Below are 18,963 nucleotides of genomic sequence, written 5' to 3' on the forward strand. Positions count from 1 at the left end.
CTGTAGAGGTCAAAATTTTTAGCTCCATTTTTGTGCATCACAGTCATCACATTCGCCTCGGCAAGATCATACTTGGGTCATACTTGGCATCAAAGCGGTATGTCCCTGAATCTCAATGGACGGGTGTATCAGGCTACGGTACGGGCTGTTCCACTGTATGACTGTGAGGCTTGAACTGTTCGATCAACGGAACGGAGATACCTTCAACAACAGTTGTCTCGGAACCATAGCTCATGTCGTTTGGTATCAGCAAATCCATAACAAAGCAAGCTTTCGATTGTGTAATGGGTGATCTCCATTGATGAATTTGTCCAGCACCAGAAATTGCGTTGATTTGGCCATGAATTTTATGTGTATGCTGAACCATCATTTGCCGAAGAGAGTGCTTTTTCCGCACCCAATTCAGAGTGGCAAAAGCGGAGATGTGGCTAATCCATGACTTGGCAGAGGGTGAATGTCTGGAGGTGCAGACACCTCGTAATGGTTTGGCATGGCAGCACCTGGTCTACTTTTATTTTTTCTTCACAATACGGCCTTCAAATGAATTATGGCTCTATGTTAGCGAAGCATCAGTGTTTAACACTGATGCTGTTGATGATGGTGATGATGATCTACTGTGTACAGTATCATAAAAGTCACCAAAATAACTGCCGCTCGTTAGTGCCTGCCTGAACGGGATGTCTTCCTGGCCACAAATGTACCAAATAACAAGCACTAGTGCGTCTCCAAAGATAACTTCGGCACCTACTCGACTGTTATTTGATATCACAAGATGACAGCACCAGCAGCCTCTGCTGACTTATCGCCTGGCAGTCCGTGCGACCCGAGATGACACGGCAATGAGCAGATATCGGGCAGTATTAGCAGAATTACTTAATTGGAGAGGGCTGTTTAACATTGCACCTAAAACGAGCTGTCGGACAACTCCGGTCGCTGATTGTTCGTTATCCTGCACTAATGCCAGCAACATTCAAGAAGTCTAAGAATTTGAACAAACGCTATAACTATCACCAGCAACCCATTCACTTAATTATCACCATCTGATATAAACCGTATGAGTGGTCACTCTAGCCACCAGATCAGTCCCGTAAAACTGTGGTTAATTTTTCATGCGTCCTTTGGTTTATCAAATAGCTCGGGCTTTGAATGAAGAAATCGAGGGTTCGGTGCTTAAAGTAAATAAGTATAGATATTTTCGTTTGTACTAAAGTGCACACGCGAAGCAGACTTTTGTAACCAGTTGCAGATTGAAGCGGAGAAACGGACAAATTGACCTTGAATTGCCCGAGAAAAAGCTGTGACGCATTAGCAATTGCCGTCAACTTTCTTTAAAAAAGTAAAATTGCTGGACTGCAATTCGGGTTTGTTTCTTCTAGAATACATTTCAAGCAGCTTCGAAGTACTCCATCCACTTCAGCCGGAAAGATCATTTCGAGTGACCAACACATGGTGGATTCTTCTAATGAATGGTCCCACTGTCGGGAACCAACCGCGTAAGAACAAAGATAATTCTGTTTAAAAACTATGAGTACTCCTCGCATTGATGGGATGATCGTGTCCTGAGTGGAGAAATTTTGCAAAACCAGAGGGCACCGAACTATGATATGTTACAAGAAGTTGTTTGTCTGTTGAGCAACAATGGATGGTAAAACAAGAAAAATTGTGGTCTTTGATGATTTCCATCTCACCGATGGCATGGAGATGAGAACCTGCCCTATGATTCACATGAGAGAATGTCACATAAAAAAAGGAAAAGCGTCATTTATGAGCAGTGATGAGTAATGATGTGTGACTGGTCTTCCAAAAGTTCAGCTACACGAACCCTTTCACCCCAGTCGAGTCGCATCAAATGGGCAGAGATGGGATGGATCACTTAACTCTGCCAGTTACTTCTTGTCGGTTCGAAAACCACCAGCATGGGAACAGTAGAAACAGAACGATGGCAGTTGTCCTTCTTCATCTGACCCTCCGAAATTGGAAAATTTCGCTGTTAACCCTTGTCAGCTGCTGCACTAACCAATCAGATGAGGGTAAATGGACACGGGTGTTTGGATAGGAGTTCTATCCCGGTGCAGATTCAAACCGGAAAACCGAGTAAGCCTGCATTCTGGCGAGTACATATCCTACCATCAAACCCACCTGTTGCCTTATGTACCTATGGGTGCTATTCGGGTAGGAGAGAGAGAGAGAGAGAATGGGCATGTGATCTTCCGGTTGGTGGATTCGAGTTGCTATTCGGGTCGGAGAGAGAGAATGAGCATGTGATCTTCCGGTTGGTGGATTCGAGTTGTTAAGTTCAAGGCCACGCATCCACTGGCCAGCCGTTCGGGTGAATGAGATTAGGGGAGGGTATGACTTTACTAACGGTTAAGGACCGATTACTGGTTAGGATATACACACAAGCTGACTGCAAGCCTTGGTTAGCCTTTACTGGCTGTGAACTTACACATTTCCGTCAACGGCTCTCTTGTAGAGACCGGGAGGGAATTGCCTGATTCCTCTATGGATGGCAACTCGTTCAGAATAAGAGATCGAAGCCACTTCGAATCAACCGTTGTGCTTGAATCCTCTTCTGACAACCCAGTCTCCCATTTTGTGCCGGTACAGCCAATGTTTGGGCCCAATTTGTTCTTCAGCTTTGTTGGAAATAGGGGAAACAACGGAAATGTGGCCTTTTTGAGTTGGTTTCTAAATACAGTGAGTGGTAGCGAAAGGCTTGGAAGGAACCGACCCAATAGACAATTTAAAAAATGCGCCAAATGGCTACCAGTGGCTGGCTGGCAGTGTGACTGCCTTGTATTTAGACAAGATGCGGCACCACTGTTCTTTAATCATGTAGTTCACCTACGGTGACCGGTCCCCAGAGTGACACCTTCGGCGTTCCATTTTCGAAGAAACCACTCGGGAAGTTAGTCGATACCGGATATCCTGACTTCAGATGATCTATTCAACTAACTTTTTTCAGAGCATGACAAACCACTCTGCTCGATCACCCATACGTCGCTATGCTCCGTTTGAGAGAATGAACTGTGTTCAAATTACCATTGTACATAGATGTTGGTACAGTGGCCACAAACGTCGATATCAGTTGACAGAACTAACACTGGTCTTTTTACACTGTTTGCAAATCTCCTGACTAAGGTTAGGTTCGCACAAGCGTGACCCAATCACGGTTGGTGCCAACCCGATTAAATATTGTAAATCATGTAATCATGTCTCGTCAAGTTCTTGGGCACTACATCAAAAACACTGACACTTACTTCCTACCTTGCTTCAATTTATACGACCAATAATCAGTGCAAAAGACATCGTAACGGACGAAAGGTCACCCGAACTAGCAGCTGTGCTAGTAACCCACCATAGCTAGGACACGAGCAAAACTCCGCACATATGACGAGAAATCAAGGAATCTGCACTGATCACCGATGTAGGCTGAGGTTGCCTCTTTTTTCTGTCATCTTTGACTTTGGGGAAATTCCATGAGGCCACCAGAAGACGCTTGGCGAGATGTACTTTTACTTTGTCATCAACCAGGTAAAACACATCTGTATCTAATTAGGTTTTCATGGTAACGACTTTAAAAGGCCGAGTGAAAAGGTCAGCCAAATTGCCAGTTCAATGTAGACATAAATTATCTAGAAGAAAATTCTGGGCGAATGGCGTTGGCTGCACAACCCAGATCGAGAAAGCCTCATTGATAGCCACTTATTGTGATCTCTAGTTGGGTAAGATTTGATTGCGGCCAATAGCTGTGAGGTGCTTGGCTATCGATGAGGGCGGCTGATGGTTGCTCAGCGTACAGTGATTCCTTACACCCACTTTAGTATGTCATCAAGCGTTGTTTCTGATGAAATTGGATTTGTTCAGTGTGTTCATACAAGTGGACTGATATTTCTCCTGGGAGTAAACAGATAACCATAACTTACCAAGCTGAATGAGAACTGGTCACACCGACATGGTCGCCCTCAACGGAACAGCCGATTAAGTTCGACTGAAGCTGATGTGAGCTTTCACTAGAGAACTTATCGTATGGATGTCTCTATACCCAAATCGTTCAAACTGCCCTGATCTCGGACTGAAAATGTGTTGATGCCATGGTTGGCAGTGCCGTCAGCTACCTTCAGAAGGATGATATCAACGATTAGGAAGACAATCTGCAGTCTCAAATGAAAGTGACGAAAACCAGAAAACGCTCTAACTGCATACACTGTCCCTGTCGGATTTCTAACAGACCAGTTGGTGGACTCATTTACTTACCCGAGACCATAAGTCTACCAAACGGGTGAGTCTCAAGGAGACTACAGTTTCGGCTGGCTGTGTCAGAACAAATTCGTTTCCACTATAGTCCCCAGGAAATCGGTTTCTGATCAAAGACCCATTACTCTTCGGATGCAAAATATGGGCTTTGTTTTATGCAGTAAGTTACGCACAAAAACTTTCAATCAAGATATCGGAAGAATACTCTGAACGTTTCTCAGCAAGAGGCTGTCCATGGAGATTGGTGGGAGTGTTTACATGATACATCGAACTTTTCGTCCGACACGACGGAAACAGTGATTTATTGGTGGGCTCCGGAAAGACAATACAGAGCCACCATGCTTCTTTTTGCCCTAGTTGACTTTGTAAACTAGGCGGCCAGTTTATTTGGATTTAGGCCCCCAAGCCCTGTATTTCTTTTCTTTTAGCTAGAAATGACAGTGGATCAAAATCGACGTTAGTCTCGCATCTGACTAACACTCATAGGTGGCCAAAGTCAAAGAATCAAGCAGAATTGGAAAAACCAAATTAGATTTCAGGTTCACCAGGGGGTTCTTCGCGCAAGCTACACTGGTTGGGTGTAGAATATAACCTAACAGACGCAGAACCCGTGAATGGCTACCAAATATTCGAGTACCAAGCATCATTCCTTGTGCCTAGTGCACACATGAAGTTGGTTATGTGTTTTGCTGCGAAGTGATTCTTTGCCCAGCACAAATGTCGTGTGTCAGAATAGTTGAAATACCAAACCGAAATGCAATGACAGAGACTAGTATCTGCGTTGTGACTGGAGTGACAAGAAATCAAACCAAGACAAGCCTACACCAAGGAAGGTGGATTCGCTCTAGTACCCTTCGAGGCTTTAGACATTCATAAGACATTTAAATTAAACAAAGTCTGTCACTCGTCCCTCAGAGTTCATCTAGAAATGTCAAAATTGTCTTTTGAGCACATGACAGTTGATCTGCTCACCGAGCTTGAGTTGTAAATGCTTCGTCACTGTACGAGGAGAAATCTTCAGTACACTGCTGGCTACCAGGCATCATTCCTTGTGCCTAGTGCACACATGAAGTTGGTTATGTGTTTTGCTGCGAAGTGATTCTTTGCCCAGCACAAATGTCGTGTGTCAGAATAGTTGAAATACCAAACCGAAATGCAATGACAGAGACTAGTATCTGCGTTGTGACTGGAGTGACAAGAAATCAAACCAAGACAAGCCTACACCAAGGAAGGTGGATTCGCTCTAGTACCCTTCGAGGCTTTAGACATTCATAAGACATTTAAATTAAACAAAGTCTGTCACTCGTCCCTCAGAGTTCATCTAGAAATGTCAAGATTGTCTTTTGAGCACATGACAGTTGATCTGCTCACCGAGCTTGAGTTGTAAATGCTTCGTCACTGTACGAGGAGAAATCTTCAGTACACTGCTGGCTGGGTGATTGCTCTAATTCTGCTTGCGACCGTATGGTGCCCAAGGTGAATCAATAGCTTCGGCGTGATTGGTCGTTCAAAAATAGCCTGTTTATGTTGACATTTTGGTATCTGGTTATCGACTGGTTCATAAGGTACCTTTGTGTTAGGTGCTGTTTCCATCGAGCACCAAGGTAATTTTATGGACCAACGAAGAGCCAGAAAATCAGATCACATAACAACAGAAATGTTAGACAAAAAATCGAAGGATGATAAACACCATAAGTGAAGGGTGCCTATTCGGTCGATCAAATGACAGGACAGATGGCATGAATCTAATTCAAGGGAAAAGAATGATAGGACAGAACTACTGAAATGGATGTACCCAACGAACCAGTCAGGTGCAAGGTAATCAGACCAAGAAGCACCACACATCCTAAACTAACCAGCCAAACTGTATACTAGCCGATCCAAAACCAGACAAACACCTTTGAAACTATATGACGGCAAGCATAATTGGAAGAATTATGCATCCAACCACCCATTGAAAGTGTCCCCTCAATCAATGACGAAGCCTTTGCATTCCAGTTGCCGTACTCGGAGAACAGATCACCCACCACCTGATCAACAGCCGAGAAACCCACTCGAGCCACCAGTATTGCCAATACTAAGTTTGAATCCCCGTGTCACTATCATGCACAACATATGCCCTATGACTTCCACATGAAATCGCCATCCTTTGTGTGGGCATTCCGAATCCTCGCAGTTTTTTCTCTCATGGTTACAACTATTCTTCTGTACCTTTCGACTTCTTGCATAAAGTGGTTAGTGGTTTTTCAACCGGTAAATTCTTATCCTCAAACAAAAACGAACGATGAGTCATATCCGGCTTTGTTTTTTCTCACACATCTGCCTCACGTTGTGCAGGTGTGTTGTTCGTTTTGTCCACGAAATTTTTACTAAAAGCTTTACTATCCAGCGGAATCACCTGTTTCTGAAAAAGAAAACATTTCATTGCAGTTTACCTCAACAATGCTAACCCGGAAAAATCCACATTCGAATACCTTCTGAATACTTCGATTTTTTGGGAATGCGCATCAGTCAAGAACGACAGTGCTTTGTACACACGGCCTGCACCCATAGCCCTTAATTTGTATGTATGAAGGAAAACATTTTATTGCAGTTTACCTCAACAATGCTAACCTGGAAAAATCCACATGCGAATACGTTCTGAATTCTTCGATTTTTTGAAAATGCGCATCAATCAAGAACGACAGTGCTTTGTACACACGGTCTGCACCCATAGCCCTTAATTTGTATGTATCAAGGCTTTGTACGCAAAAGTGCGGCATTATGATCGAGTCACATGACTTCAAGCATTTATCAAACTTACCATTCGGCAGAGTCTGTTTGGTCCAACTTTGCTTATTTTCTTGTCGGAAATACGAGATCGCCAGACCACTGACTCTGGAACTTCCAGATGAACAACTGAAAAAATGAGGCATTCAAACAGAGAAGAAAATTATCCAACTATACGTACACTCCGTATTAACACTACGAACTGGGAACTTCCGAAAAATTCAACACAACCCAACAAACCATTCGAATTATTTGGCGAATTAGTATGATTTTCAGATTTTGCATAACTAGGTGTTCAGGTGGAATAAAGGTTTGACGGTCATTGAGTGATTTTCCCCATATTGTAAGCTCCAAGAAGAGTGATACCGGTTGTAAGATGTCATCGAGTCTTGAGCAGCCTTGTGAGTGGTTCGCTTCGTCAAGATGGTGATAGAAGCCGCCGCCCACCCCCCCCCCTTGAGTGTGAGCAGTATAGGGGAAGAGATACNAGAGATACTTATCATAACGAGTTCCTTCTGTTTAAGAGAATTTGGCTGGTGAGGAAAACTGGTTTGAGTTCTTTTCGGTGAAGCACTACTCAACTTCTCATTGGTAAAAGATGTCACTGGGTAAAGTGATGCACAAAACAGAGCAGATCTTGGGAGTGCCTTCCTCACCACTTTTCCACCTTCGAAGTAGAAGTAGTCGCTGATCCTCGATGCTATGTCATTGTCTATATTCAGCTACTTACAAGCCGGGACACAAATTCTGAGCTAGAGCCTGCTAAGTTGTCTGTCTTAGTCACCCTGGCAGAACAGAGAGGTGAAAGCGGCCTTAATTCTTCTGAAAAATCTAGAACATGATCAATACGGAGATTGTTAAGGACGGCAAAGAAGACTCGTTGTAAAAATAAAGCCTTTTATCGCAAGCGATGAACCACTTATTAATGAGGGTTTTTGTAAGTGATAAGGAGCCCTCAAACTACTAACGTAAGCGATTGCCTGCGAAACATCACTTCATTGTGAGGAATGAACATTCAATCGACAGTTTAAACCAGCGGTACTTTAGACAGAGTACGAATGCTCCATTGATTTCTGCATTCAATGATGTGGGATTTTGCTGATTAGCATAGAACAAAGTTAGTCGAAAGAAAACTGGAATCTCGGCATATGATCGAGTGCTTGGCCACATCTTCAAATGAACTCTTGTTTTACCGTTTAACTCACCAATGTGTCGGACAGGAGTTGGTTTCACATGATCACGTCCATCCTGGTCGATAGTTGACTTCAGGCCAAAATCGCCTGTCACCGTTGATCGAACGAAATGCCTATGTGGGTGTCCATTCACTGCTACAAAGAACCAAACATTTTACATAAAATTTATTGCCCAGTGTAATGGTTCCGGAGAAAACAGAATTGTATACACTCAAATCCGGAACCATAGTCAAAAGTCTATTGTCCATACTCTATGCGAGCTTCCGAGGAAATGTATTTGCTTTACTCCACATGACATGTATTTCAGCTTACACTAAAGATACTAGTGTCATATGGGTAATTTTGGTCGTTTTGATGCACTCTGGGTAAAACTGAAGCATGGTAAGAAGTGGCTGTCACGAGCAAGCTGGCTGTTGGTGTTACTGTTGTCTAACCTACCTTGGCACTGATTGAATCTAGCGCGATTAAAAGTCATTCGGGGCTAGGTTACGTGTCTCCTGAAGAGCGCGAATGAGATATATGGGCGGAACACGCCTGAAAAACTTTATATTGTGTGCCTTTTATAATTATCGAGCTTTTTGCAACTAAATACTGGATGAAGTTGTCTCCTAAAGGCACAAGCGGTACACAGGAATCCCTGGCGCTAGTTGCGTAATGTTTGTCCGGTCTCATTGGTAATGTATCATTTTCAACAAGCCTTTGTACTCTTACTCCCAAATCTGTCATTTTTCGTGCCCCCACTCTTCACATCCACCTTTCTGTCTTATGTTTTACTATAATATCCATCGAAAACTGAATCAGTTTCAGTTCGATTCCTCAACCCGCGTCCCACCGCAAGCCCATAAAAGTGTGCGAGAGTTTTTCAGCTGTCGCGGCCCCTTAGGTGTGGATATAAGTAATGTGAACAGTCACATTGTCCGGGTCACTTCTAAAACCTGAAGACCGTCAAAACATAGACCAACGCAAACTACCTCCTGAACGTCATCCTGAAAAATAAACATCGCAATATGCCAAACTATCTATTGCGCACTTTCTTTAGTCACTTGCATTAACTCCAGAAAATAGTAACCCTCTGAGGAAAAGTCTCTCCTCTGACTCAAACACAAATATAATCACTATTCGCCGGCATATGAAAATCACTCTCTCAGTGACATTTCATCAAGTATGACAGCCTCCAACATGTCATTGTGTATGTCATTTATAGCTACCAGCAAGCCGCTGCATCGACCACTTACACTGACGCAGTCTTAGATCCACGTGATTGCCCCATCTACCAGCTTATGCGATCAGACAGAATGAGATGATGTTTCCTTCGAACTGGATTGTTTTTGTACGCCGTAAATTCAAGGTCTCCAGCACAAACACCTGCTTATTGAAAGCAGTGTATTTCGTCATCCTACATACAGTTAAACAATCTGATTAGGCTATCTTTTCAGCTTATTCTAAGAGTTTTTTAAGGCAAAAAATCTCCGCTACTTAACAATATTGGTTGGGACTTCAAATTACCCGTGGCAGTGAGATTGTCACTTCACTAGTAAACGGAATTTTCTACACATAGAGCCGGATGTTGTTTTCTTATCAACTAGTTCTTTTTTTTCGTTGGCGGAGGTTTCTCTAAAACCCTAACGCGAAAGGTGTGAACCCAAAATTGCAACCTGTATGAGAGTCATATTGTGACGGGAAACCTCATACAGGCTAATGAGGCGTTTGAAGACGACGCAGTGGTGAGCGTGAGCTAACAATTCAACCTTCGCGATGCATTGTGTGCGCGGTGGACGGAAAGTTGTATATTCTTTCCGAGTCGCTAGACATCATGACGAATATATAAACGTCTCCGTACTCAGGTCCCGTGAAGTTTGGCTTCGTTCGAATCCTGAAGGTGACGTTATTCAGTTAAAGCGATCTGACGACTTCGGAAGCGATGGCGCTACTATCTTCCGTAATCCTAACATAGCTGCTATAATATGCTTGGAACAGTTACGGTGCAGTCCCGATAGAGCTTCATATGAGTTCAGATTACCCAAAGTAAATTCTTTGACCCAAAAGGCCTTCCAAGTGTGAGTGTTACCATTGCACTTTCGATAAATTAAGGTGTTCGTCTATTTATTGCTTACTTCCTATCCCAACAGAATTCATATGAAAAATTCCCTTGCATCCTCTCCTGTCGGTTTTGCTGTTCCTTTGTCTGGTTTTCCGAATTTGTCCTCCAAATTTAGGCCATATTCCCGTGTAGTTCTCTTGATTCTACCACTACTCGACACCTTGGAGTTTATGATAGATATTCGTTTAAAACCATAGCTTGTCAACGTGCATCCTCAGATACTGACACTTTGAAAGTTATCTCCACCTTCAACACTAGCTTACGAATCAATACCGGGTTTTCAAGAACTGCCACATACAGCAGCACTGTTATCCCATATTTGATTGATTCATTCGTTAACTATAATCCTATCCGGTCCAGTCGCCCAGTGCTTTTTCAACTCAATTCCCCGTCTAAAGGTCTAGTGATTGCCGCTCGTACTTTATATCTGACAAAATTCTGACCGCTGAAGACTACCTCTCATGGGTGGATAAAGTAATGTTTCAGACGTGATACACTACACATAAGGTTGCTGAAAATTCTTCGACAGCCCACCACCGGTTTCGCCCTTTTTAGGGCTCATCAGGTAGATGCAGTCCCTGAGTTTCCGTCAGTCTGTGTTCTACTTGAAACCAAATTGCACAAAGTTAGCAAAATACACTCATTTGCCAAAAAATTTCGTTTTTCGAGAGATTCACCTGGAACCCAGCTGAATCTCTCGTTTTGATGATGTTTCTAAGCAAATGAATGTGCTGCACCAGGCCGCCTCATGTTTCAGTTAGTACGATATTCGGGATATCGCGATACATGTATAGACGCAATACACTACTCATAAGGTTGCCGAAACATCATAAAAACAATAGATTTAACTGGGTTCCAGGTGAGTCTATCGAGAAACCAAAGTTGTTTGCATGTGGGTGTAATGGTTTGTTTGAGTTGAGCGGCGATGCACTCGCTCAGAGAGAAAAATACATTCGTTTCGAGAGAAAGTTCTTGTAATTTTGTTCGTTTCTAAGAAACCTGCTGCAACCTATCTCAAAACCTGGACACCTGAGGCTACAGTGTATTCCTTCAGCTGGATACGCGTAAGTTTAAACCGTAAGCACCTTTGGCCACGTAGACTGTAGACACTGTTAAGCGGGCATCGTCCTGTTGTTAGCGTGAGCATTAGCTAACGGCTTCACAATCTTAAAAGACCTGAAGGGATGCAGAAATTTTAGTTTCACTTACTCAAGAACCAGGCGAGCATACAAATTAGTACTCTACTGTACACTCTAAGAATCATCATGAGAAGTATAGACTGTGCTCGGAAGACGGTGCATTTATTCACCCATATCTTATGTGCTCAGCGCTGATTGGATACTTCCAGATGAAAGTGTGTTGTTGATTTGTGTTTGTGATTCATTCCCATGAGCCTACAAAGAAAATGAGGCGCTCACAAAAGAACCAACATGTCCTGTTGCGAAATAATAATAATAATAGATGACTATTCGTTTCGGAAAAATCCCATGAAAATTTGTCAGACTAGATCTATTTATATCTGGTTTCATTTACGGTCTGGGTGGTATGGCAAATTTTCAGCATCCGATTATTCCCGATTAGCCTGGGATCAACGCGTCTTGCTAAAGGGATTTGTCGTTTCGGTCAGATAGTGAGGGTTCCCTATGGCAGACGAATTCGTTTCTATAAATAGTAGTTAGAGCTATTCGGAAAATCACTTCATGATTTATGTTGGACAGGATTGCTTAGAATGTGTAAATAAAGACTGTCACACGGACCTTTACCATGTTGTACTATATATACTGTATGTACTGTACTATTTGTATATATACTAGATACACTAGACATATGTCCAACTACACAGTGACCTGATTAAATTCACCCAACTATTCACGTGGCACATTTTAGGGAACAAAACTCACAATGTTATGTGATAGTTTGAGTTATATCCTTGCCAATTCTAATGTTGACTCTGGTTGGTCGCAAGGGCTCAACTTCGTCAAAAAATTCGTGGGCAGACTGCGGGTAATGCTTCGGACATATATCAAATATTTCTCGAGTCTAGACTCGCGCGCTCCACTTTCGCTATCAAGAAATCCTACACCGGAAGTATACTCAGAGATTTCTGTGGAGCAACTTGTCGCTACCGATATGTCCCGGAAAGTGTGCAATACTTAACATGAGTTTCACCAAAAGTACCCTTTCAAAAAAGATAGGATCTAGATAATCTACTTGCAACTAACGGATATGTAGCGTTTATGTCGCGTGGAACCTGTAAAATCCGTCAATTCGGATGCCAACTATTCGCATGTATGGACAAATCCAAGGTGAATTTTCTGGCTCTCACATTTGTAATCGCATCACTCTAGCTTAATCAGTCATTGTCCTGTCACCTTGCGGTCATTCTGATGAAACCATGCGGAAGAGTGTAGCACTAGATCCCAGTTTTGCTCTTATTAGAGCCATGCTGGGATTTTAACTCCGGACGTCTGAACGTGAGTCTCATAGTTTGGTGACATCACTCTACAAATATTGTCGTACACATCCAAAGGCAATCTGATGTGACCATTAGTTTTCCCCTAACCCGTCGACGTCTATGTCCTTCCGATGGTTTCCGGGTTCCTTTCTTCTGTCACTGGATATCAGGCCGAGAGTCTATGCGTAAACCGCCGTTTGTAACCGCCTTTTGAAAAAGCGTTCTATGCAGCCCGTTGGATTTTACAGACTTTATATACAGAAGGCGTCAACATGAATACTGGAAATTATGAGTTTCTTGCATGCTCCTATTTGGAGTGATCTGTTCAGACTACCACTGAGGCATCTCTAAGGGGTACCACTGGATACCACTTGACCTGAAAAGAGTGATGCTGTGTCGGCATTCTGAAGTTGCGTAGTTCATTAATAACCTCACCAAAATTTCAATCATAAAAAACGGCACCTGTTCAGTGGTTGGTCTTCGAAGGTAAAATGCCAAATCTTGTTCATGAATATTCAGCCACGATGGAATCGAGTAAAAAGAACAGTACAACCATATTTTTGTAACGCACTACTCATAAGGTTGCAGAAAATCCGTCGACAGCCCTTCTTGAGGCTCACCGGTCAGATGCAGTCCCCGAGTTTCCGTCACCCTTATGTTCTACTTCAAACCAAACTGCACGAAATTAGAGAATATGCACCCATTTACACACTAATTCAGTTTTTCGAGAGACTCAACTGGGATCATGGAAACATCAAAACCGAGAGACTCAGCTGGGTTCTAGATGAGTCTCTCGAAAAAACATTATTTTGAAAGTGATTGTATCTCCGCTAACATTACAACCATTTTTTTCGATGCATAGTACCAGTAAGCACAAACCGCGTATTCACTGCCTCGCTTGCAAACGAATTACCCTCAGAAGCAATGAACTTCTGCCGATTTTATTTCATTTTTTTCAAATTACGAAGCAAAGTCCAAACTCGTGAAGTCACTCGTCCTTGCTTGAGCCCACTTCTGAGGCCTAGACTGACCGATCGTGTAAGCCTTCCACCAGCCTAAGGGTTCAATGGGCGCTGATTGCAGCTGTGTAACTTCATATGACGGTTTCTGGGCTGCGAATTGTACGAATTTAACTTACCACTTACCCGGGGTAGGATGAGACGAATAATTCTGGGGTTCAAAATGCTTGTTGGTTAGAAAAATAGCAGCACCCATGTTCAACACGAATTGTTCATTTGCTTCATATGGCAATGAGCTGTTTTCTCTTCCTCATTAGTCGCGGTTCATTAATGTTTGTTCTCCTAATGAGGCGTCACTGGAAATATTAATTTGTAACACTGTTAATCTAAACAAATCGTCCAGCCTCCCAAAATAATCCTGTGTGTATCATTGCAATTTTGTTCGAAATCTCTCACGGTAACCAGTTTACAACAAAAGCTTCCATTCAGACTTAGGCGAGTATTCGTTTTGTTCACATGCTCAACAAAGGACTATTTATAACCGACAGGTAGCTATGCTCATGCGTATAGTTTGAGGCCCTGTGAAAATCTGTTCTTTAAACAGGTTAGTATATCCCGCTTAAAAATCACACATCCATAATTCAGTGGCGAAAATGTGTGGGTAATTGGACGTGCTAGTACAGAATTCGGTGCGAACGACATCGGAAAGTTCGGGCCTTTTATGAGACGTTGACCTGAATGACTTAGACGATATAAGAGGACCATTTCCGTTACTCACAAGAGGGGAATGAGCAAATTACATATGAATCAGACACGTTTGACTACCGTAAAAGATAAGAATAGTTGATTGTTTTCACTCTACTCAGCAGCCATAAGTGAGGCCGCCACCACTGCAGGTCTATAGTAAATACTGCGGCTGACTTGTGTTGACTACCATTCCGCTTGATGCATATTCTATGCATGTGAACGGCTCAAGATTCAGTAAAGCATCGTTCCGCGTCTCTTTTCTCTGGTCTAGTTGCGGTTCTCTGAATGATCTCCTCAACAACTGATTCTTCAGCTTACTTAGCACGTCTGGATTTGAGTGTATTTGTATCTTTTATTTATTATCTTATTATTATCTTTTATCTTAGGTGACATATTTGCAGCAGCTGCAGTCTCCACAGCTAATTTTATGGATGCAATTTCGCTTATCACCTGGCGGCACGGAGCGCACAAATTATGCCCGTTATTGAATAGCCGCTAACAAAAGGTCTGTAAATACGTCTACACAATGAGAAACCTTCCTAGGTACACGGCGTTCGAAGTTAGTGCCACAATTGCCAGCCAACCAGAATTTATTCCAAGCTTAAACTCTATCGAGTCAGCTTGTCTCCTGTTTCCGTAAATCTTTCCTTAATCTGGTAATATGTCGAAATACTAGTGGTTCGCGTGCGTTTATTGGCTTTCGATTACTTTTAACCTGTTTGCCGAGCTCGGTCATCAACTTACAAATGTTTCGTCACCAAAAGTTGATGTAGCATTTGAAGACCACGAGTTATCTCCTAAGACGGCCAATTTCCCGTGAAAGATCACTTGGGACTGCTCGACTGGAACTTGGAGTTTATCTGCAGAAAGGAGTTTCCTAATATTTTTTTCCAACCGGAATCAAGAATTTTAGCACAACTATAAAGTACACACTGGATAAAACTCATCTGTATTTGTAGTAAAGGCAGCACACATGAGACTGTGAACAGTCTGTGACTACGAGTTAAACTGCATGAGCAGTGCAGGCTGAAGAACTACTTTCGGTGAGTACTCTTCGTTCTAGGCACTAACAACGCTACCAGTGTTACACGACCCACAAGCGGTGGACTGGAATACATGAGCGCATGACATGGCTAACCGACGCAGCCTCTGGTGCTAGACACATTCACCAATGGAAATCCCCACGGCACAACCGAAATCTCACTTCTTAATTACTTCTTTACGGGTTCGCCGACACCAACCCACACGAGCTGCGGTTCTGTGACAACGGTTGTCGAACACCTGAAGATGTCTCAGCTCCACTGCTAAAACAGACAAATTCTTACAGCCATTCAAAACAGCCCGTCCTGTAACCTGATACACACGTCCCTTGAGACTCATGGATACACAGCTTTGACTGCATAGATGTCCCAAATTGGAAAACGCGATCCGTGCCTTGCAGATTCGTGTCACACTACAACCATGCCCAATACAACCTCCAAGATACACCAAACGCTCCACAACTTCGAGTGCCTCCCCTGGATTGTGAATGGCGTGTTCAGTGACTGTATGTTCACAGACATGACCTTACACTTTGTGGGGGGAAAGTGCATACCAAAAGGCGGGACGACTATGTTCACTTTATCCGTAGAACAACTGCGCCCTATCCTCCCCTTCGAATACGAAAACGATGTCGTCTGCATATTTCAGATGGACAAGGTTTTCGCCAAGTACCATTTGAATACCGGAGCTTTTAAGACCTCCCAGCGTTCGGCTCATTATTTCATCGGTCACGAATTTAGATAGGAATGGGGAGAGTGGGCACCGCTGACCGACACTGTTTTGTGTACAGAAGATTTTGAGAGATCCCTACATGCTCTCACACGTCCGGAAGTCTGAGAAGATCACGAACTTCCGAGATGTTTCTTGATGGTCAAGCGTGCCAATGAGAACAGACCGATCAACCAGGTGAAATGCGCCAAGGAAATCCAGGAATACTAAAATTGTGGGTCGTTTGTACGTATGACGTTGTTCTGGCACCTGATAGAGTGTGAAATGGTGAGACAAGGCAGACTGTCACCACGAATTGGTAATCATCACCATCAGAATGCCTTTGCCTGATGAACAGACCAGAAACTGGATGACACTGGACAGCCAGAGGCTAGAATTCTTGACCTCCACTGTGAACCATATTGGTCAGTAATTAATCAACACGTGGTTTGTGTGAAGCCAGTGTTGGATAAATCTGAAAGTAACACCTGTGTCCATGGAAAGCCAAATGTTTCCTTGGTGTCCTCAAAGACCGTGAAAACACTGTTGATAAAGGGAGACCAAATCCGTAATATTTATGGAAGTCGTGAGCCTACACTTGTATTGTCCCTGTCGCCAGACGAAAGGATAAAGCATCCACAATGGCGTAAGCCTGGTGGAAAGTATGTTGATTTCAAAAACCATCAAATTCTATCACGTCATTCCCTTTAGATTTTAACATATAAAACATGAAAGGTCGCAAAACTCAGATGCCGTATTGAGTAAGCGAAGCGGCCCCATTCACTTTTCAGCTCATATCAAGCTACAGAGCTGCTAATAGAATACTCAGATTGAGAGCCTCTCAAGTCGTAGAGTTATGTACTCATCCACAAAGCACTTTGGTAATAAGATAGAAGTCAAAGGACCCCGCGTTTGTCGTTCTTCAGCTGGAAGACTGTTTTTTTGGTTCAATTCAACCAGGATCCTGGGTAGACGAATTTTCTTCAAACACACTACTCACAATGTCCGTAAGTACCAAAGTGCGGGAAACCATCAGGTTATTGACGGTATTTCGGCTCCAGCCCGCTGCCCAGTTCTGTTGTCCGGGGCTCATTAAAAACCTCTCGAATCTTCCCCACAACTTCTGTGACATTCTGAATGATTTCCTGAGTCTCCCAGCGTACAGTTGAAGAGGCACAATGTGCACAAATCATGCTTAGTCACGCGCAGATTTTATTCACTACCTCACCCGGTATCAGCACTGTTTCGTTTATGAGAAAGTCCTCACTTATGTCCCATTCACTTCTCGTTCTTGTCAATACAAACATTGTACTTTAAGACCAGTTGTTACTCTCATTATTCCCTTTAGCATTTTTAAGAGGCAACGAGAAGCATTTTCCCCCTATTTCCCATGTTGTTGGTGGAAATGGGTCATCGCGATAGGTTAACCGTGATCATGGAAGCATACTTGTGCACAGTAAGGTGTTTTCGGCCAAATGGATGGGCTTTAATTATAGTCCGATGGATCTTCAACAGAAAATCCATTCACAGATGATGTGATGGCGTCCGTTTTCTCCGACCGAACCCAGAACACAATAATGTCGCATGCAGTGTGGGCTGATTCGTATTCAGCCAACCGAAAGCCCCATGTCCGGTGTAGACAAGAGGGAGTAAGTTTGGAGAGTGAACAGGAGAGAACTAGACCATCAGTATGCCCAACTGATGGCTCGTAATTTTTAGGTCACGTGGGGATAACTGAACCGCCCTTACCCATTGTGTCCGAAGGGTGGTCCCGTGGCCTGCAAGTCACACCCACCTCAGGCATGTCTAGCTAGGGACAGTCGTCATTCAGCTGGATCTCTACGACGATGTTCTCATAGTCAACTCCAAAACCAGGTTGAGTTTAACAATCCGTTAAGTCCTATCTTAAGGGATTCCATTATTACGCACGCATAAAATACATACAAGTAAATTAATTCGAATAGGATAAAATAGTACTGTACGACAGAGCACAAAGATCCACCGCAGTCCAATACAGTGAGGGAATTGGCAAGCAAACTGAATTTGCTGGTTAGCGCATTCACACTTGATCCCCAGTTCCATCTTCGGGTCGCTTCTACCTAGCACAGTCAGTGCAGTCGGCACGGTCATCGTGCTACTGAGGCTCGAAAACCACAAGATGAGACCTGTAGGGCGCGACTCGTTCAGCATTGAGCGTGAATCGTCGCGATTGTGCTACTAGCCTTCGATTATTGAAGCCTATGCAGGGTTGCACACATGTAGTTGATCAACAGATTGACAGTTTTCTGTATAGCTCAATGGGTCATTGAGACACAAGCGTTACACTAGCCACTTCGTGACGTAAGAAGCAGTGAAAAACACGTAAAAGTTTGCTGACCGAAACAATGTGCCTTAAAATGCATACACTGCAGACAGCGTGGCGAATGGACTTTCACTGGTTGAAACAAATGTACAAGGAAATACTCGAACCACACATCCAGCTGTTCAATCTAAGGAACACCACTATTACGAGCTTCGAATGATGAACGCATTGTTCGACCGATTCTGAAAGAAACCAATTAGATCGACTAGGAACGGTATGAATACGCACTTATCAACCCAATCAAACAAAACGGAAGAGTTTCCACTCCTCAATGTGAGCAAAAGATGCTGACCGAATCTGTAAGCTGTATAAAAAACAGCCGTAGTGGACCAGCCGAACTGATTTCATCCCTCAAAACAGGGGATCAAAGC

At 43.2% G+C, this 18,963-nt stretch overlaps 1 protein-coding gene across 1 annotated transcript; it reads right to left on the reverse strand.

Annotated features, from left to right (window-relative positions):
• Positions 1-2,447: 2,447 nt before the first annotated feature.
• Positions 2,448-13,990, reverse strand: T265_12932 (hypothetical protein; the record flags this gene model as incomplete). Its single annotated transcript, XM_009166366.1, has 4 exons — positions 2,448-2,636; positions 7,061-7,155; positions 8,232-8,354; positions 13,921-13,990. Coding segments are annotated over 4 exons (477 nt in total), but the record flags the coding sequence as incomplete, so codon positions are not given.
• Between the last annotated feature and the right edge of the window lie 4,973 nt (positions 13,991-18,963).

Source organism: Opisthorchis viverrini (genome assembly GCF_000715545.1).
Source record: "Opisthorchis viverrini unplaced genomic scaffold opera_v5_25, whole genome shotgun sequence".
In the NCBI taxonomy this organism is placed as follows: Eukaryota; Metazoa; Platyhelminthes; class Trematoda; order Opisthorchiida; family Opisthorchiidae; genus Opisthorchis; species Opisthorchis viverrini.